This window comes from Oncorhynchus nerka, linkage group LG16 (genome assembly GCF_034236695.1).
Source record: "Oncorhynchus nerka isolate Pitt River linkage group LG16, Oner_Uvic_2.0, whole genome shotgun sequence".
Taxonomy (NCBI): Eukaryota; Metazoa; Chordata; class Actinopteri; order Salmoniformes; family Salmonidae; genus Oncorhynchus; species Oncorhynchus nerka.
The window spans coordinates 47,951,740-47,972,972 of NC_088411.1; the positions used below are offsets into that span (position 1 = coordinate 47,951,740).

Sequence of the window (21,233 nt, forward strand, 5' to 3'; positions counted from 1 at the left end):
GGAGAAACCAGTTAACCGTTTGCCCTGAATGCTGTTGGAATGGAGAAACCAGTTAACCGTTTGCCCTGAATGCTGTTGGAATGGAGAAACCAGTTAACCGTTTGCCCTGAATGCTGTTGGATTGGAGAAACCAGTTAACCATTTACCCTGAATGGAGAAACCAGTTAACCTTTTACCCTGAATGGAGAAACCAGTTAACCATTTGCCCTGAATGGAGAAACCAGTTAACCGTTTGCCCTGAATGGAGAAACCAGTTAACCTTTTACCCTGAATGCTGTTGGAATGGAGAAACCAGTTAACCTTTTGCCCTGAATGCTGTTGGATTGGAGAAACCAGTTAACCATTTACCCTGAATGCTGTTGGAATGGAGAAACCAGTTAACCTTTTGCCCTGAATGCCGTTGGAATGGAGAAACCAGTTAACCTTTTACCCTGAATGCTGTTGGAATGGAGAAACCAGTTAACCTTTTGCCCTGAATGCTGTTGGAATGGAGAAACCAGTTAACCGTTTACCCTGAATGCTGTTGGAATGGAGAAACCAGTTAACCTTTTGCCCTGAATGCTGTTGGAATGGAGAAACCAGTTAACCGTTTGCCCTGAATGCTGTTGGAATGGAGAAACCAGTTAACCTTTTGCCCTGAATGCTGTTGGAATGGAGAAACCAGTTAACCGTTTACCCTGAATGCTGTTGGAATGGAGAAACCAGTTAACCTTTTGCCCTGAATGCTGTTGGAATGGAGAAACCAGTTAACCGTTTGCCCTGAATGCTGTTGGAATGGAGAAACCAGTTAACCGTTTGCCCTGAATGCTGTTGGAATGGAGAAACCAGTTAACCGTTTGCCCTGAATGCTGTTGGAATGGAGAAACCAGTTAACCGTTTACCCTGAATGGAGAAACCAGTTAACCGTTTGCCCTGAATGCTGTTGGAATGGAGAAACCAGTTAACCGTTTGCCCTGAATGCTGTTGGATTGGAGAAACCAGTTAACCGTTTACCCTGAATGGAGAAACCAGTTAACCGTTTGCCCTGAATGCTGTTGGAATGGAGAAACCAGTTAACCGTTTGCCCTGAATGCTGTTGGATTGGAGAAACCAGTTAACCGTTTACCCTGAATGGAGAAACCAGTTAACCGTTTACCCTGAATGGAGAAACCAGTTAACCGTTTACCCTGAATGGAGAAACCAGTTAACCGTTTACCCTGAATGCTGTTGGATTCGAGGTTAAACTTGGAACATTGTTATACTCAGAAGTGTAGGAACTTTAGTTACAAAAGAGACATAATGAAGCTTGGGAAGAGTGCAAAACACATAACAGGACTGATAAGGACACATAACAGTACTGATAAGGACACATAACAGGACTGATAAGGACACATAACAGTACTGATAAGGACACATAACAGGACTGATAAGGACACATAACAGGACTGATAAGGACACATGACAGGACTGATAAGGACACATGACAGGACTGATAAGGACACATAACAGGACTGATAAGGACACATGACAGGACTGATAAGGAGACATGACAGGACTGATAAGGAGACATGACAGGACTAATGACTGATAAGGAGACATGACAGGACTGATAAGGAGACATGACAGGACTGATAAGGAGACATGACAGGACTGATAAGGAGACATGACAGGACTGATGACTGATAAGGACACATGACAGGACTGATAAGGACACATGACAGTACTGATAAGGACACATGACAGGACTGATAAGGACACATGACAGGACTGATAAGGACACATGACAGGACTGATAAGGACACATGACAGGACTGATAAGGACACATGACAGGACTGATAAGGAGACATGACAGGACTGATAAGGAGACATGACAGGACTGATAAGGAGACATGACAGGACTGATAAGGACACATGACAGGACTGATAAGGAGACATGACAGGACTGATGACTGATAAGGACACATGACAGGACTGATAAGGAGACATGACAGGACTGATAAGGACACATGACAGGACTGATAAGGAGACATGACAGGACTGATAAGGACACATGACAGGACTGATAAGGACACATGACAGGACTGATAAGGAGACATGACAGGACTGATAAGGAGACATGACAGGACTGATAAGGACACATGCCAGGACTGATAAGAGACATGACAGGACTGATAAGGAGACATGACAGGACTGATAAGGAGACATGACAGGACTGATAAGGACACATGACAGGACTGATAAGGACACATGACAGGACTGATAAGGAGACATGACAGGACTGATAAGGAGACATGACAGGACTGATAAGGAGACATGACAGGACTGATAAGGAGACATGACAGGACTGATAAGGACACATGACAGGACTGATAAGGACACATGACAGGACTAATAAGGACACATGACAGGACTGATAAGGAGACACGACAGGACTGATAAGGAGACACGACAGGACTGATAAGGAGACATGACAGTACTGATAAGGACACATGACAGGACTGATAAGGACACATGACAGGACTGATAAGGACACATGACAGGACTGATAAGGACACATGCCAGGACTGATAAGGACACATGACAGGACTGATAAGGAGACATGACAGGACTGATAGGGACACATGACAGGACTGATAAGGACACATGACAGGACTGATAAGGAGACATGACAGGACTGATGACTGATAAGGAGACATGACAGGACTGATGACTGATAAGGAGACATGACAGGACTGATGACTGATAAGGACACATGACAGGACTGATGACTGATAAGGAGACATGACAGGACTGATAAGGGGATAAACCATTGAAGGCCCATATCACTGAGTTCCCTGCTTAGCAAGAATGATGCAATGTTTAGAGCTACGGAGGAGACCCCACCCAAAGTGGGGTATGAATACCACCTCGGGGGAAGCCACCTCGCGGGAAGCCACGTCAGTGTCTGAGTTACAGCTGTATCGACAAGAAGAATTCAACTTGGTTAAGGTTCTCTAGTGTCCGTGAGTTATTTCCTCAAAATTAGAGCCTAACCATACAAAATGTTATGTTTGGGGCAAATCCAATACAACACATTGTTGAGTACCACTCTCCATATTTTCAAGCATACAGAGCATTCAGAAAGTATTCAAACCCCTTTCCCACCTTTTGTTACTTTACAGCCGTATTCTAAAATTGATTAAATTTCTTTTTTTTGTTTTCATCAGTCTACACACAATACCCCATAATGACAAGGCATTTTTGCAAATGTGTGCAGTTGACAGTACATGTCAAGAGAAAAAACCAGGCCGTGAGGACAAAGGAATTGTCCATAGAGCTCCAAGATAGGATTGTGTTGAGGCACAGATCTGGGGAGGGTACCAATAAATGTCTTCAGTATTGAAGGTCCCCAAGAACACAGTGGCCTCCATCATTCTTAAATGGAAGAAGTTTGGAACCACCAACACTCTTTCTAGAACTGACCGCCCAGCCAAACTGACCAATCAGGGGAGAAGGGCCTTGGTCAGGGAGGTGACCAAGAACCCGGTGGTCACTCTCACAGAGCTCCTCTGTGGAGATGGTTGTCCTTCTGGAAGGTTCTCCCATCTCTACAGCACTCCACCAATCAGGCCTTTATGGTAGAGTGGCCAGACGTAAGCCACTCCTCAGCAAAAGGCACATGACAGCCCGCTTGGAGTTTGTCAAAAAAGCACCGAAGACTCTGACCATGAAAAACAGGATTCTCTGGTCTGATGAAACCCAGATTGATTTCTTTGGCCTAAATTCCAAGTGTCTGGAGGAAACCTGGCACCATCCCTACGAGGAAGCATGGTGGTGGCACCATCCCTACGAGGAAGCATGGTGGTGGCAGTATCATGCTGTGGGGATGTTTTTCAGAGGCAGGGACTGGGAGACTAGTCAGGATCAAGGGAAAGATGAACGGAGCAAAGTACAGAAAGATCCTTGATGAAAACCTGCACCAGAGCGCTCAGGACCTCAGACTGGGGTGAAGGTTCACCTTCCAACAGGACAACGACCCTAAAGCACACAGCCAAGACAACGCAGGAGTGGCTTCGGGACAAGTCTCTGAATGTCCTTGAGTGGCCCAGCCAGAGCCCGGACTTGAACCCGATCGAACATCTCTGGAGAGACCTGAAAACAGCTGTGCAGCAACGCTCCCCATCCAACCTGACAGAGCTTGAGAGGATGTGCAGAGAAGAATGGGAGAAACTCCCCAAATACAGGTGTACCAAGCTTGTAGCCTCATACCCAAGAAGACTTGAGGCTGTAATCACTGCCAAAGGTGCTTCAACAAAGTACTGAGTAAAGGGTCTGAATACTTATGTAAATGTGATTAAAGTAAATATGATATTACCGGTTTTTATTTGTAATAAATAAAAATGTAAAAACTGTTTTTTTGATTTTTATTTGTGTGTAGATTGAAGAGGGACCTGTGTTTTCTTTTGAGTGAAACAAAAAGTAGGAAGTCAAGGGGTCTGAATACTTTACGAATGCGTTTAACCTTGAATAAGGGTTTCAAATTTGGGGAAATTACAACTCTAATTGTTTTAGATTTTTTTTTAAACATTTTGTCAGTAAATGCATCTCCGTCTCATGTTGTTCAGTGGTTGCACAGCCTTTCCTCTACAGGGAGCCAGGTTTTCCTGTTGTTCAGTGTTTGCACAGCCTTTCCTCTACAGGGAGCCAGGTTTTCCTGTTGTTCAGTGGTTGCACAGCCTTTCCTCTACAGGGAGCCAGGTTTTCCTGTTGTTCAGTGGTTGCACAGCCTTTCCTCTACAGGGAGCCAGGTTTTCCTGTTGTTCAGTGGTTGCACAGCCTTTCCTCTACAGGGAGCCAGGTTTTCCTGTGTCTACCCTTCGCTCGCTCTCAATTTAAGGGCTTTATCGGCATGGGAAACATATGTTAACATGAATTTAATTTGCCAAAGCAAATGAAAAGGATAATAAATAGAAGTGAAATAAACAATAAAATGTAACAGTAAACATTACACATACAGAACCATAAAGACATTACAAATATCATATTATATATATTCACTCATTGTACATTTCTAATGTCATATTGTGTCTATATAGTGTTGTAACGATGTGCAAATAGTTAAAGTACAAAAAATCAGCATAAATATAGGTTGTATTTACAATGGTGTTTGTTCTTCACTGGTTGCCCTTTTCTCATGGCAACAGGTCACACATCTTGCTGCTGTGATGCACACTGTGGTATTTCACCCAGTAGATATGGGAGTTGATCAAAATTGGGTTTGTTTTCGAATTCTTTGTGGGTCTGTGTAATCTGAGGGAAATATGTGTCTCTAATATGGTCATACATTGGGCAGGAGGTTAGGAAGTGCAGCTCAGTTTCCACCTCATTTTGTGGGCAGTGTGCATAGCCTGTCTTCTCTTGAGAGCCATGTCTGCCTACGGCGGCCTTTCTCAATAGCAAGGCTATGCTCACTGTGTATTCTGTTTAGGGCCAAATAGCATTCTAGTTTGCTCTGTTTTTTTGTTAATTCTTTCCAATGTATCAAGTAATTATCTTTTTGTTTTCTCATGAATTCGTTGGGTCTAATTGCGTTGCTGTCCTGAGGCTCTGTGGGGTGTGCTTGTGAACAGAGCCCCAGGACCAGCTTGCTTAGGGGACTCTTCTCCAGGTTCATCTCTCTGTAGTTGATGTTTTGGGAATCACTTCCTTTTTTGTGTTTGTAGAATTTAAATGTTATTTTCTGGATTTGGATAATTAGTGGATATCGGCCTAATTCTGCTCTTTTGCTCTCTCCTGTCTCTCTCCTCTCCTGTCTCTCTCCTCTCCTGTCTCTCTCTCCTCTCCTGTCTCTCTCCTCTCCTGTCTCTCTCTCCTCTCCTGTCTCTCTCTCCTCTCCTGTCTCTCTCTCCTCTCCTGTCTCTCTCTCCTCTCCTGTCTCTCTCTCCTCTCCTGTCTCTCTCTCCTCTCCTGTCTCTCTCTCCTCTCCTGTCTCTCTCTCTCCTCCTGTCTCTCTCTCCTCTCCTGTCTCTCTCTCCTCTCCTGTCTCTCTCTCCTCTCCTGTCTCTCTCCTCTCCTGTCTCTCTCTCCTCTCCTGTCTCTCTCTCTCTCCTGTCTCTCTCTCCTCTCCTGTCTCTCTCTCCTCTCCTGTCTCTCTCTCCTCTCCTGTCTCTCTCTCCTCTCCTGTCTCTCTCTCCTCCTGTCTCTCTCTCCTCTCCTGTCTCTCTCTCCTCTCCTGTCTCTCTCTCCTCTCCTGTCTCTCTCTCCTCTCCTGTCTCTCTCTCCTCTCCTGTCTCTCTCTCTCTCCTCCTGTCTCTCCTCTCCTGTCTCTCTCTCTCCTCCTGTCTCTCCTCTCCTGTCTCTCTCTCTCCTCCTGTCTCTCCTCTCCTGTCTCTCTCTCCTCTCCTGTCTCTCTCCTCTCCTGTCTCTCTCTCCTCTCCTGTCTCTCTCTCCTCTCCTGTCTCTCTCTTCCTCCTGTCTCTCCTCTCCTGTCTCTCTCTCCTCTCCTGTCTCTCTCTCCTCTCCTGTCTCTCTCTCCTCTCCTGTCTCTCTCTCTCTCCCTGTCTCTCTCTCCTCTCCTGTCTCTCTCTCCTCTCCTGTCTCTCTCTCCTCCTCCTGTCTCTCTCTCCTCTCCTGTCTCTCTCTCCTCTCCTGTCTCTCTCTCCTCTCCTGTCTCTCTCTCCTCTCCTGTCTCTCTCTCCCTCTCCTGTCTCTCTCTCCTCTCCTGTCTCTCTCTCCTCTCCTGTCTCTCTCTCCTCCTGTCTCTCCTCTCCTGTCTCTCTCTCCTCTCCTGTCTCTCTCTCCTCTCCTGTCTCTCTCCTCTCCTGTCTCTCTCTCCTCTCCTGTCTCTCTCTCCTCTCCTGTCTCTCTCTCTCCTCCTGTCTCTCCTCTCCTGTCTCTCTCTCCTCTCCTGTCTCTCTCTCTCCTCCTCTCTCTCTCCTCCTGTCTTCTCTCCTCTCCAGTCTCCCCTCTCTCCTCTCCTGTCTTAGAGGGAAACTCCTCCTGTCTCTCCTCTCCTGTCTCTCTCTCTCCTGTCTGGTCTCTCTCTCCTGTCTCTCCTCTCCTGTCCTGATCTCCTCTCCTGTCTCTCTCTCCTGGTGTCCCTCTCTCCTCCTGTCTCTCCTCTCCTGTCTCTCTCCTCTCCTGTCTGTCTCCTCTCCTGTCTCTCTCTCCTCTCCTGTCTCTCTCTCCTCCTGTCTCTCCTCTCCTGTCTGTCTCTCTCCTCTCCTGATCTCCTCTCCTGTCTCTCTCTCCTCTCCTGTCTCTCTCTCCTCTCCTGTCTCTCTCCCTCTCCTGTCTGTCCTCTCCTGGTCCTGTCTCTCTCCCTCCTCTCCCTGGTGTCTCTCTCTCTCTCCTCCTGTCTCTCCTCTCCTGTCTCTCTCCTCCTGTCTCTCCTCTCCTGTCTCTCTCTCCTCTCCTGTCTCTCTCTCCTCTCCTGTCTCTCTCTCCTCTCCTGTCTCTCTCTCTCCTCCTGTCTCTCCTCTCCTGTCTCTCTCTCCTCTCCTGTCTCTCTCTCCTCTCCTGTCTCTCTCTCCTCCTGTCTCTCTCTCCTCTCCTGTCTCTCTCTCCTCTCCTGTCTCTCTCTCCTCTCCTGTCTCTCTCTCTTCTCTCATTCTCTCAGGTTTCTCAGCCCCTACCTCTATGTTTACCTTCAGCGTCCTGATCATCACCATCATTGTCTGCTTGTCCCATGTCTGCTTTGGACACTTCAAATATCTCAGCGCTCACAACTACAAGGTACAAAACAAACACACTCTTATTTATCATGTTGAAGTGTTCAGTGGATTTAATTTAATTTTAATCTTTATTTAACCAGGAAAATCATTGAGAACACTATCTTGTGCCATATCGATCCTGTATGCAATATGAGACACGTTTAAAGCAATAAGGCCCGAGGGGATGTGGTATATGGCCAATATACCACGGCTAAGGGCTGTTCTTAGGCCCTTAGCCGCCACTCTTACACAGCTAAGTCCGGAGCCCATTGGTTTTCTGTTAATTAACCTGATAATTAATTGCACCCACCTGGTGTCCCAGGTCTAAATCAGTCCCTGATTAGAGGGGAATAAACCCACCTGCTGTCTCAGGTCTAAATCAGTCCCTGATTAGAGTGGACTCACCCACCTGGTGTCCCAGGTCTAAACCAGTCCCTGATTAGAGGGGAATCACCCACCTGGTGTCCCAGGTCTAAATCAGTCCCTGATTAGAGGGGAATCACCCACCTGGTGTCCCAGGTCTAAATCAGTCCCTGATTAGAGGGGACTCACCCACCTAGTGTCCCAGGTCTAAATCAGTCCCTGATTAGAGGGGAATGGAAGTGGAACTGGCTTCGAGGTCCAGAGTTGAGTTTGAGGGTGATATAGTATAAAAGTCATCACTGTGAATGTTCTGCAGTGGAATTATATATTATATTGTAATTATTATTATTATGAGGATATTTTCTCCCATCTCTTTGCCCCCCCCCCAGATTGACGTGGAGAATGTGGATGGGGTGGAGAACGGTCATCCAGCACGGACCTCTCCCTCCAATAAGTCAGCAGTAAGTACCACTGAACCGTTCCTATATTATCACCACATTTCGTTGACGTTCTTATTCTTTTTGGACTTCGGTGAGGGTCTTTTTCGGACACACAACATTTATTTTTCTGGAGGCAAACTGAAGTTTCGGAGCCTAAGTCTGTGTCCCTTCGTCGGTGATTGGTCAACAGTTGGGATACTTGTAGTCATTCAACGAGTGACGACTCGTTTTCATGCACATTTTTTTCATTGTAAAATACTGCACCAAACATCTTAGTTAGATGTAAAATACCGCGACTCTCTTTGGCAACAACTTTTAAATGAATGACAGTTATCTTACATTATTATTTCGGACTATTTTGAGGAAGTGTATACTGGCTACGGCGTCTCAAAATGGACAAACATTAGTATTGCTGCTTTTTTTCTCGTTTTTCAAGCCAAGGTCTTTTAAGGGAGTATGCGAGTGTTTAGTTAAGCTGGGCGGCAGCCGAACTGAAGCATGCTGACACCTTTACTTAGCCTTTACTACGTCTCCCTCCAAGAAAACAGCAGAAACTGCCATTTACTCAGCCAGCTACCATTTACTCAGCCAGCTACCATTTACTCAGCCAGCTACCATTTACTCAGCCAGCCTCCATGCTACCATTTACTCAGCCAGTCTCCATGCTACCATTTACTCAGCCAGCCTCCATTCTACCATTTACTCAGCCAGCCTCCATGCTACCATTTACTCAGCCAGCCTCCATGCTACCATTTACTCAGCTAGCCTCCATGCTACCATTTACTCAGCCAGCCTCCATGCTACCATTTACTCAGCCAGCCTCCATGCTACCATTTACTCAGCCAGCCTCCATGCTACCATTTACTCATCCAGCCTCCATGCTACCATTTACTCAGCCAGCCTCCATGCTACCATTTACTCAGCGAGCCTCCATGCTACCATTTACTCAGCCAGCCTCCATGCTGCCATTTACTCAGCCAGCTACCATTTACTCAGCCAGCCTCCATGCTACCATTTACTCAGCCAGCCTCCATGCTACCATTTACTCAGCCAGCCTCCATGCTACCATTTACTCAGCCAGTCTCCATGCTACCATTTACTCAGCCAGCCTCCATGCTACCATTTACTCAGCCAGCCTCCATTTACTCAGCCAGACTCCATGCTACCATTTACTCAGCCAGTCTCCATGCTACCATTTACTCAGCCAGCCTCCATGCTACCATTTACTCAGCCAGCCTCCATTTACTCAGCCAGCCTCCATGCTACCATTTACTCAGCCAGCCTCCATGCTACCATTTACTCAGCCAGCCTCCATGCTACCATTTACTCAGCCAGCCTCCATGCTACCATTTACTCCCCAGCTTGGTTACAATATCCACACTAGCACACCCAGTATGGATGTTAAAGTAGCTGTCCACTCATACCCAAATAATGCTGTTGGCTCGTATTATTGGCCAAAGCATAAATGAAAGAAAAACGCTTCACTTTAATCTCGACAGTTTCTAAAATGTTTCCATATCACTGACCTGTTTCCTTCTCCGTTCTTCCCCTCTCTCCTCTCTATTCCTCCTTCATGTCGTCCCCTCTCTCCTCTCTATTCCTCCCTCATGTCGTCCCTCTCTCCTCTCTACTCCTCCTTCATGTCGTCCCCTCTCTCCTCTCTACTCCTCCCTCATGTCGTCTCCTCTCTCCTCTCTATTCCTCCTTCATGTCGTCCCTCTCTACTCCTCCCTCATGTCGTCCCCTCTCTCCTCTCTATTCCTCCCTCATGTCGTCCCTCTCTCCTCTCTATTCCTCCCTCATGTCGTCCCCTCTCTCCTCTACTCCTCCCTCATGTCGTCCCTCTCTCCTCTCTATTCCTCCCTCATGTCGTCCCCTCTCTCCTCTCTATTCCTCCCTCATGTCGCCCCTCTCTCCTCTCTACTCCTCCCTCATGTCGTCCCCTCTCTCCTCTCTACTCCTCCCTCATGTCGTCCCCTCTCTCCTCTCTACTCCTCCCTCATGTCGTCCCCTCTCTCCTCTCTCTACTCCTCCCTCATGTCGCCCCTCTCTCCTCTCTACTCCTCCTCATGTCGTCCCCTCTCTCCTCTCTACTCCTCCCTCATGTCCCCCCTCTCCCTCTCTACTCCTCCCTCATGTCGTCCCTCTCTCCTCTCTACTCCTCCCTCATGTCGTCCCCTCTCTCCTCTCTACTCCTTCCTCATGTCGTCCCTCTCTCCTCTCTACTCCTTCCTCATGTCGCCTCTCCTCTCTATTCCTCCCTCATGTCGCTCCTCTCTATTCCTCCCTCATGTCGTCTCCTCTCTATTCCTCCTCATGTCGCCCTCTCTCCTCTATTCCTCCCTCATGTCGTCCCCTCTCTACTCCTTCCTCATGTCTCTCTCTCCTCTCTATTCCTCCCTCATGTCGTCCCTCTCTCCTCTCTATTCCTCCCTCATGTCGCCTCTCTCCTCTCTATTCCTCCTCATGTCGTCCCCTCCTCTCTCCTCTACTCCTCCCTCATGTCGCCCCTCTCTCCTCTCTATTCCTCCCTCATGTCGTCCCCTCTCTCCTCTCTATTCCTCCCTCATGTCGCCCCCTCTCCTCTCTACTCCTCCCTCATGTCGTCTCCTCTCTCCTCTCTACTCCTCCCTCATGTCGTCTCCTCTCTCCTCTCTACTCCTCCCTCATGTCGTCTCCTCTCTACTCCTCCCTCATGTCGTCTCCCTCTCTACTCCTCCCTCATGTCGTCCCCTCTCTCCTCTCTACTCCTCCCTCATGTCGTCCCCTCTCTCCTCTCTACTCCTTCCTCATGTCGTCTCTCTCCTCTCTATTCCTCCCTCATGTCGTCCCTCTCTCCTCTCTATTCCTCCCTCATGTCGTCCTCTCTCCCTCTCTATTCCTCCCTCATGTCGTCCCCTCTCCCCTCTCTACTCCTTCCTCATGTCGTCTCTCTCTCCTCTATTCCTCCCCTCATGTACTCCCTCTCTCCTCTATTCCTCCTCATGTCGTCCCCTCTCTCCTCTCTATTACTCCTTCATGTCGTCCCTCTCTCCTCTCTATTACTCCTTCATGTCCCTCTCTCCTCTATTCCTCCCTCATGTCGTCCCTTTCTACTCCTTCCTCATGTCGTCTCCTCTCTATTCCTCCTCATGTCGTCCCTCTCTATTCCTCCCTCATGTCGTCCCCTCTCTCCTCTCTATTACTCCTTCATGTCGTCCCTCTCTCCTCTCTATTCCTCCCTCATGTCGTCCCCTTTCTATTCCTCCCTCATGTCGTCCCTCTCTACTCCTTCCTCATGTCGTCCCCTCTCCCCTCTCTACTCCTTCCTCATGTCGTCTCTCTCCTCTCTATTCCTCCCTCATGTCGTCCCTCTCTCCTCTCTATTCCTCCTTCATGTCGTCCCCTCTCTCCTCTCTATTCCTCCCTCATGTCGTCCCTCTCTCCTCTCTACTCCTCCTTCATGTCGTCCCCTCTCTCCTCTCTACTCCTCCCTCATGTCGTCTCCTCTCTCCTCTCTATTCCTCCTTCATGTCGTCCCTCTCTACTCCTCCCTCATGTCGTCCCCTCTCTCCTCTCTATTCCTCCCTCATGTCGTCCCTCTCTCCTCTCTATTCCTCCCTCATGTCGTCCCCTCTCTCCTCTACTCCTCCCTCATGTCGTCCCTCTCTCCTCTCTATTCCTCCCTCATGTCGTCCCCTCTCTCCTCTCTATTCCTCCCTCATGTCGTCCCCTCTCTCCTCTCTACTCCTCCCTCATGTCGTCCCCTCTCTCCTCTCTACTCCTCCCTCATGTCGTCCCCTCTCTCCTCTCTACTCCTCCCTCATGTCGTCCCCTCTCTCCTCTCTACTCCTCCCTCATGTCGTCCCCTCTCTCCTCTCTACTCCTCCCTCATGTCGTCCCCTCTCTCCTCTCTACTCCTCCCTCACGTCGTCCCCTCTCTCCTCTCTACTCCTCCCTCATGTCGTCCCCTCTCTCCTCTCTACTCCTTCCTCATGTCGTCCCTCTCTCCTCTCTACTCCTTCCTCATGTCGTCTCTCTCCTCTCTATTCCTCCCTCATGTCGTCCCTCTCTCCTCTCTATTCCTCCCTCATGTCGTCTCCTCTCTATTCCTCCCTCATGTCGTCCCTCTCTCCTCTATTCCTCCCTCATGTCGTCCCCTCTCCCCTCTCTACTCCTTCCTCATGTCGTCTCTCTCCTCTCTATTCCTCCCTCATGTCGTCCCTCTCTCCTCTCTATTCCTCCCTCATGTCGTCCCCTCTCTCCTCTCTACTCCTCCCTCATGTCGTCCCTCTCTCCTCTCTATTCCTCCCTCATGTCGTCCCCTCTCTCCTCTCTATTCCTCCCTCATGTCGTCCCCTCTCTCCTCTCTACTCCTCCCTCATGTCGTCTCCTCTCTCCTCTCTACTCCTCCCTCATGTCGTCTCCTCTCTCCTCTCTACTCCTCCCTCATGTCGTCTCCTCTCTACTCCTCCCTCATGTCGTCTCCTCTCTACTCCTCCCTCATGTCGTCCCCTCTCTCCTCTCTACTCCTCCCTCATGTCGTCCCCTCTCTCCTCTCTACTCCTTCCTCATGTCGTCTCTCTCCTCTCTATTCCTCCCTCATGTCGTCCCTCTCTCCTCTCTATTCCTCCCTCATGTCGTCCCTCTCTCCTCTCTATTCCTCCCTCATGTCGTCCCCTCTCCCCTCTCTATTCCTCCCTCATGTCGTCCCTCTCTCCTCTCTATTCCTCCCTCATGTCGTCCCCTCTCTCCTCTCTATTACTCCTTCATGTCGTCCCCTCTCTCCTCTCTATTACTCCTTCATGTCGTCCCTCTCTCCTCTCTATTCCTCCCTCATGTCGTCCCCTTTCTACTCCTTCCTCATGTCGTCTCCTCTCTATTCCTCCCTCATGTCGTCCCTCTCTATTCCTCCCTCATGTCGTCCCCTCTCTCCTCTCTATTACTCCTTCATGTCGTCCCTCTCTCCTCTCTATTCCTCCCTCATGTCGTCCCCTTTCTATTCCTCCCTCATGTCGTCCCTCTCTACTCCTTCCTCATGTCATCCCCTCTCCCCTCTCTACTCCTTCCTCATGTCGTCTCTCTCCTCTCTATTCCTCCCTCATGTCGTCCCTCTCTCCTCTCTATTCCTCCCTCATGTCGTCCCCTCTCTCCTCTCTATTACTCCTTCATGTCGTCCCTCTCTCCTCTCTATTCCTCCTTCATGTCGTCCCCTTTCTATTCCTCCCTCATGTCGTCCCCTTTCTATTCCTCCCTCATGTCGTCCCTCTCTATTACTCCTTCATGTCGTCCCTCTCTCCTCTCTATTCCTCCCTCATGTCGTCCCCTTTCTACTCCTTCCTCATGTCGTCTCCTCTCTATTACTCCTTCATGTCGTCCCCTCTCTCCTCTCTACTCCTCCCTCATGTCGTCCCTCTCTATTCCTCCCTCATGTCGTCCCCTCTCTACTCCTTCCTCATGTCGTCTCCTCTCTATTCCTCCCTCATGTCGTCTCCTCTCTATTCCTCCCTCATGTCGTCCCTCTCTCCTCTCTTCTTTCTCATCAACAGCAGATGTACATTGCCTCGGTGCTCCAGGACCCCAGTTTAGACGAGCTGGGTTCGGCTGGCAGCGGGGTCAGCGAGGGTTCGCAGGACGAGGAGATCATCCAAGTGGGGAACAGCCTCAATGAGGCCGACTTCCAGGTAGCCTAGTGGTTTTAAGAAGCGGGCCAGCAACTGGAGGGTTGCTGGTTCGAATCCCAGCTCTGACTGGAAAAATCTGCTGCGGTGTGAGCCAGAGGGCGATTGTAGTATAGATGCAGTAGCATTGCCTGCCGTTGTGCTCTTGAGTCCTGCAGCTTCTAACTCCTCGGTGTCTGTGTCCTCGAGCAGTTCTCTGCAAGTTAATGGACCGTGAGGTATTCTGCTCCCTTTTGTCCTTCCAGAGTGGTGAGGACAGTCTTCTCGCTAACGAGGTGCGGCACTGACGTGAGGGGATGCCGGAGACCGAGGACGAGGAGAGAGAAGAAGAGACTAAGGTGTAATGTGACTGACGTGATGGATGCGTCTAGTGAATGAAGCTACGGAGCTGAAACGGACTGACAGACGGCTCTATAAGACACGAAGAGAGACCACTAAACCTTAAACACCTTGAGTCAAGAGAAAGGGACTATTTCTCTGTCTACACTAACGAACAAAGCAACACAAATAACTTTCTCATGCCTTTCACTCCTCTTCAGCTTAGGCCATGGACCACAGTTCTCCAGCATATCTTTTCCCCCCTCAGAGAGGCTACACTAACACCAACATGCAAAGACGAGAGAGAGAGAGAGAGAGAGAGAGCGGTGGACTACTGTCTACATTAACTAACAAAGGAAGACTACTTACTAAAGACCTCTATCAACAACTGCTTCTCTAGGATTCTCTTGCTAAGATGCTACTCTGACACTCAGACTCTACTGTTGGACTCTACCCTGGCGCTAAGACTACTGTAGGACTCTACCCTGGCGCTAGGACTCTACTGTAGGACTCTACCCTGGCGCTAGGACTCTACTGTAGGACTCTACCCTGGCGCTAGGACTCTACTGTAGGACTCTACCCTGGCGCTAGGACTCTACTGTAGGACTCTACCCTGGCGCTAGGACTCTACTGTAGGACTCTACCCCGGCGATAAGACTACTGTAGGACTCTATTCCGGCGCTAGGACTCTACTGTAGGACTCTACCCTGGCGCTCGGACTCTACTGTAGGACTCTACCCCGGCGCTAAGACTACTGTAGGACTCTACCCCGGCGCTAGGACTTTACTGTTGGACTCTACCCTGGCGCTAAGACTACTGTAGGACTCTACCCTGGCGCTAGGACTCTACTGTAGAACTCTACTCTGGCGCTAGAACTCTACTGTAAAACTCTGGCACTAGGACTTTACTGTAGGACTCTAGTCTGGCGCTAGGACTCTACTGTAGGACTCTAGTCTGGCGCTAGGACTCTACTGTAGGACTCTAGTCTGGCGCTAGGACTCTACTGTAGGACTCTAGTCTGGCGCTAGGACTCTAGTCTGGCGCTGGGACCTTACTGTAGGACTCTAGTCTGGCGCTAGGACTCTACTGTAGGACTCTACCCCGGCGCTAGGACTCTACTGTAGGACTCTAGTCTGGCGCTAGGACTCTACTGTAGGACTCTAGTCTGGCACTAGGACTCTACTATAGGATTTTAGTCCGGCGCTAGGACTATACTGTAGGACTCTACCCCGGCGCTAAGACTACTGTAGGACTCTACCCCGGCGCTAGGACTAGCTAGGACTCTACTCCGGCGCTAGGACTCTACTGTAGGACTCTACCCCGGCGCTAGGACTCTACTGTAGGACTCTACCCCGGCGCTAGAACTAGCTAGGACTCTACTGTAGGACTCTACCCCGGCGCTAGGACTAGCTAGGACTCTACTGTAGGACTCTACCCCGGCGCTAGGACTAGCTAGGACTCTACCCCGGCACTAGGACTAGCTAGGACTCTACCCCGGCGCTAGGACTAGCTAGGACTCTACCCGGCGCTAGGACTAGCTAGGACTCTACCCCGGCGCTAGGACTAGCTAGGACTCTACTGTAGGACTCTACCCCGGCACTAGGACTAGCTAGGACTCTACTCCGGCGCTAGGACTCTACTGTAGGACTCTACCCCGGCGCTAGGACTCTACTGTAGGACTCTACCCCGGCGCTAGAACTAGCTAGGACTCTACTGTAGGACTCTACCCCGGCGCTAGGACTAGCTAGGACTCTACTGTAGGACTCTACCCCGGCGCTAGGACTAGCTAGGACTCTACCCCGGCACTAGGACTAGCTAGGACTCTACCCCGGCGCTAGGACTAGCTAGGACTCTACCCGGCGCTAGGACTAGCTAGGACTCTACCCCGGCGCTAGGACTAGCTAGGACTCTACTGTAGGACTCTACCCCGGCGCTAGGACTAGCTAGGACTCTACTCCGGCGCTAGGACTCTACTGTAGGACTCTACCCCGGCACTAGGACTCTACTGTAGGACTCTACCCCGGCGCTAGGACTAGCTAGGACTCTATCCCGGCGCTAGGACTAGCTAGGACTCTACTGTAGGACTCTACCCCGGCGCTAGGACTAGCTAGAACTCTACTCTGGCGCTAGGACTCTACTGTAGGACTCTACCCCGGCGCTAGGACTCTACTATAGGACTCTACTCCGGCGCTAGGACTCTACTGTAGGACTCTACCCCGGCGCTAGGACTCTACTATAGGACTCTACTCCGGCGCTAGGACTCTACTGTAGGACTCTACTCCGGCGCTAGGACTCTACTATAGGACTCTACTCCGGCGCTAGGACTCTACTGTAGGACTCTACTCCGGCGCTAGGACTCTACTGTAGGACTCTACCCCGGCGCTAGGACTAGCTAGGACTCTACTGTAGGACTCTACCCCGGCGCTAGGACTAGCTAGGACTCTACTGTAGGACTCTACCCCGGCGCTAGGACTAGCTAGGACTCTACTCTCTCTGATATCTTCCTTCATGACGAATCTATTTTTTCTGATGGCAAAGTCACGCAGGGACACTTAGCAGTAGTTAACTCCCTCTTCCAACTGTTGATCTTGAGCTGCCTCTGAACTGAGGCTCGGGACTGTGAAGTGAGAACAGCCTCTCTCTAAGAAAAACTGCACTGGGAGCCCCGCACACTCACAACTGAGATGGGAAGAAGATTCCTTTTTTTGGCCTTGTCATGCAGTGCAGGCTGGGGGGGGACTAGCTTTCTGTCTAGATTTCCTAAAAACCAAGACTATTGCACTTCAAAGAGAAGGAGGTGTGTGTCTGTGCCCTACACTGGCTTGGCTTAGTGGGGTGATGTGGCTTTGGCTCGCATGTGTTTTCCTCCTCACAGAACCTTGGGTCTGGTTGAGGTCTAGAATAGCCACTCGGGCCTCGGACTTCAAAGGGGTTGGAGGGGATCTTTATTTCCCCTTAATCCTTTGCCTGTTCTGCCTGCATCCTTAATAGTCTCTGCACGAGAGGCTGCTTCACAACAAGCAGCTTTATATGAGAAGACGGAGATGAAATGTCTGTCAGCGTCACAATGTTAGCCTGCTCTGGTCTCCCCTCTACTCTGTCCCGATCGTCTCCGGGAGTCTCTGGGTGGTTCCAGCCCTGTGTAAAAAAAAAAGGAAGGTGGTCGCTATGACGACGACCGCTCTGTAACAAACTGAACTAACACTCCTTCATTGCTGTTTACTTTTATGTTTAGCTTTTTTTCGATGTTGTTCAGCAACAAAAACTCGGGATTTGTAAAATAGCCTCTTTTTTATTTTATTTTGTATTTATTTTTTAGGCATGGTTATTTTAAGTTGGTCTGAGAACTTTTAATTACTTTAACTACTGTTTCGACGTTAAAATGACGTAACTGGATGTATGGATCATGTAACATGGATACTGTACCTCGTAATCGACGCGGTTTCTCTGTCTCCTGGCCGGTTCGGCCCAGAGAAGTGGGACTGCGGCTCCAGACTGAGCCCTATTGGAGCCATAATGGAGCCCTAATGGAGCCCTAACATAACTGAAGGAGGAGGACAGCGGAGAACCCCTAGATGATGCCCCTGGGAAGCACATATGAAGTGGATATGACAGCCCACCCTGTACCCTGTGTTGTGTCCCACAACTGTGGTTGCAAAATTCACAAAATTGTCCCAGAGTTCCTAGGTTTTTCACATCTTGGTTAGAAGTTTCTTGGAATAAGGGATTTCTGGGGGGGAAAAAACGAGGAACTTTGAAAGTTTCCGTAATTTTGCAACCTCAGCCAGTCCTCCTCTCCCAGCCAGGACTCTGTGGGACAACGTTCCTCTGTAGAGGGAGAACTCGACCCTTGAACTCTTGGTCTGTGACCTGTACATGTAGTTCCCCCAGGACTCCCTGGGGTCGCGTTCAGCAGGGGCACAACGTGGTTGAACGTTCAGATATATGTTATGTCGAACAAAATATGCCTCTGAAATGTAGAATAAGGAATCATGGCAACTCTATTCATGACATTTCTATCTGCAACGTTCCACAACGTTTGCCTACTGAATGTGACCCTGACCTTTTGACTGGTCCGTGTTCACTAGTTCTATCTATCTCATCGAACTGCTCTCATCATACAAGTTTCCTATACAAGACAAGCCTCTTTATTTTGGTGTTTATGTCACTGTACTAAAGATTTATTTCACTGTTGGTTTGAACATTTTGTTTTTTTGTGTGTGGGGGGGGGGGGGGGATAAACGAGCTTTTAAAAGATAGTCTACCGAGTTCTGCCGACTCTAGATATGGGCTCTGATTGGTTTAAGGATGCCTAGCGTCATCCAATGACAACATGAATTGTGACATCAGCGAGATACTCTATATTGCAAAATTAAAATGAAAAAAAAAGTTCAAATGATCATTTGAGAAATTGATAGAAATGACAATGTCCCCCAACTGCCATCACTCAGCTACAGTGGTGTATCGTACACGGTGTTGTTAGTATGTTGACATGTATGTTGACATGTATGTTGACATGTAAAGTTTTATAGAAAACATGGACAGGACAGACAGGCGGGGACGCAGACAATGAGTCTTAATGCAGGAAGACGTGATCAGCGGGGGTTTTTAGATGCTGGCGTTTTGTTTGTTGTTTCACTTCAACACCCGATTTATCAGTGGAAAAACAAAATGGATGACACCAACTTCGTTGTTTTTATATTTTTCCTTCTCCTCTGTACTCTGACCTTTTTATCTTTCAAGTAAAATTCAGCCGCCAGTAACTCACGATGTCATGTTGCTCTCTTCAAGTCGTTACAATGACAGAATCGATGCTTAGTTTTCCTTCCAACGTGTTGCCTTGCGGCAGATCCTGGTTGAACCTCAGGGGGTCAGGGGTCTCTACTATAACCAAAGCAGAATCAATGACTTAGCCAACTATTAGATATAATAATGATTTTATTTTTTCTGAGGTAATTTAATTAAGAAAGCTCAACTCAGAGATGTGCGTTTTGGTTGTTGAGTCATCGAGAACATTCCCATTTCAAGCTCATCTTTCTAAATGAAAAACAAAAAGTTATTTCAGAATATTTAAGGCGAATTAGCTGGCTAACTCATTGATCTTTCTTTGTGGTATACCCTTCTGAGCATTGTCTGGTTTAGCCTGGCTATGTGCATATCTCCTATTACCCTTCTGAGCATTGTCTGGTTTAGCCTGGCTAAGTGCATATCTCCTATTACCCTTCTGAGCATTGTCTGGTTTAGCCTGGCTAAGTGCATATCTCCTATATAACTGTCATTTTCAAAAACATTTCACCTGTCCTGTTTAAAGTCTTGGTTCCACATTGTGGAAACGCATCAATAAATATGAAACAAAATGTCCTTTTGAAATGTTTTCGTGGCACTAATTTGAGCAGTCAGTGGGCTGAACCATACATGCTGAGCAGCTTTCCTATTATATGCATAAACCAAGTGACACATCTAGTGTCTAGTACACATTTAATGTACTCTGTGGTACCTCTATATAACTAGTCCAATGTAGTGTCTGATTCTGTACAGTAAAAGGATGCACTCAGGATTTATCAAAACGTGTTTGTTTTAAAAAAAAAAAAAAGTGTAACGTTTATCAGTTGGTCTCTGAGAAATAGTGTCATTTATAAACTCAGCAACAACAAAAAAAAGAAACGTCCCTTTTTCAGGACCCTGTCTTTTCAAAGATAATTGAAAAATAAATTCAAATAACTTCACAGGTGTTCATTGTAAAGGGTTTAAACACTGTTCTCATGCTTGTTCAATGAACCATAAACAATTAATGAACATGCACCTGTGGAACGGTCGTTAAGACACTAACAGCTTACAGACGGTAGGCAATTAAGGTCACAGTTATGAAAACTTAGGACACTAAAGAGGCCTTTCTACTGACTCTGGGAAAAACACCAAAAGAAAGATGCCCAGGGTCCCTGCTCATCTGCGTGAACGTGCCTTAGGCATGCTGCAAGGAGGCATGAGGACTGCAGATGTGGCCAGGGCAATAAATTGCAATGTCCGTACTGTGAGACGCCTAAGACAGCGCTACAGGGAGACAGGATGGACAGCTGATCGTCCTCGCAGTGGCAGACCACGTGTAACAACACCTGCACAGGATCGGTACATCCGAACATCACACCTGCGAGACAGGTACAGGATGGCAACAACAACTGCCCGAGTTACACCAGGAACGCACAAATCCCTCCATCAGTGTTCAGACTGTCCACAATAGGCTGAGAGAGGCTGGACTGAGGGCTGGTAGACCTGTTGTAAGGCAGGTCCTCACCAGACATCACCGGCAACAACGTCACCTATGGGCACAAACCCACCGTCGCAGGACCAGACAGGACTGGCAAAAAGTGCTCTTCTATGACGAGTCGTGGTTTTGTCTCACCAGGGGTGATGGTCGGATTCGCGTTTATTGTCAAAGAAATTAGGCTTACACCAAGGCCTGTACTCTGGAGCGGGATCGATTTGGAGGTGGAGGGACCGTCATGGTCTGGGGCGGTGTGTCACAGCATCATCGGACTGAGCTTGTTGTCATTGCAGGCAATCTCAACACTGCGTTACAGGGAAGACATCCTTCTCCCTCATGCGGTTCCCTTCCTGCAGGCTCATCCTGACATGACCCTCCAGCATGACAATGCTACCAGCCATACTGCTCGTTCTGTGAGTGATTTCCTGCAGACAGGAATGTCTGGGACCTGTTGGATCGGAGGGTGAAGGCCATTCCCCCCAGAGAATGTCCAGGAACTTGCAGGTACCTTGGTGGAAG

General features: G+C 48.7%; 1 protein-coding gene across 3 annotated transcripts in view; it reads left to right on the forward strand.

The window, feature by feature from the left end:
- The window catches only part of LOC115125280 (CSC1-like protein 2), a 142,998-nt gene extending 123,185 nt beyond the window's left edge, over window positions 1-19,813 (forward strand). For all 3 annotated transcript variants that reach the window (XM_065002708.1, XM_065002710.1, XM_065002709.1), the window contains 4 exons: window positions 7,578-7,693; window positions 8,424-8,495; window positions 14,003-14,137; window positions 14,380-19,813. In XM_065002708.1, the coding sequence (XP_064858780.1) occupies window positions 7,578-7,693; window positions 8,424-8,495; window positions 14,003-14,137; window positions 14,380-14,421 (365 nt within the window). In that variant the 3' untranslated portion in view covers window positions 14,422-19,813. The remainder of the gene's footprint in view (window positions 1-7,577; window positions 7,694-8,423; window positions 8,496-14,002; window positions 14,138-14,379) is intronic.
- Window positions 19,814-21,233: the final 1,420 nt, after the last annotated feature.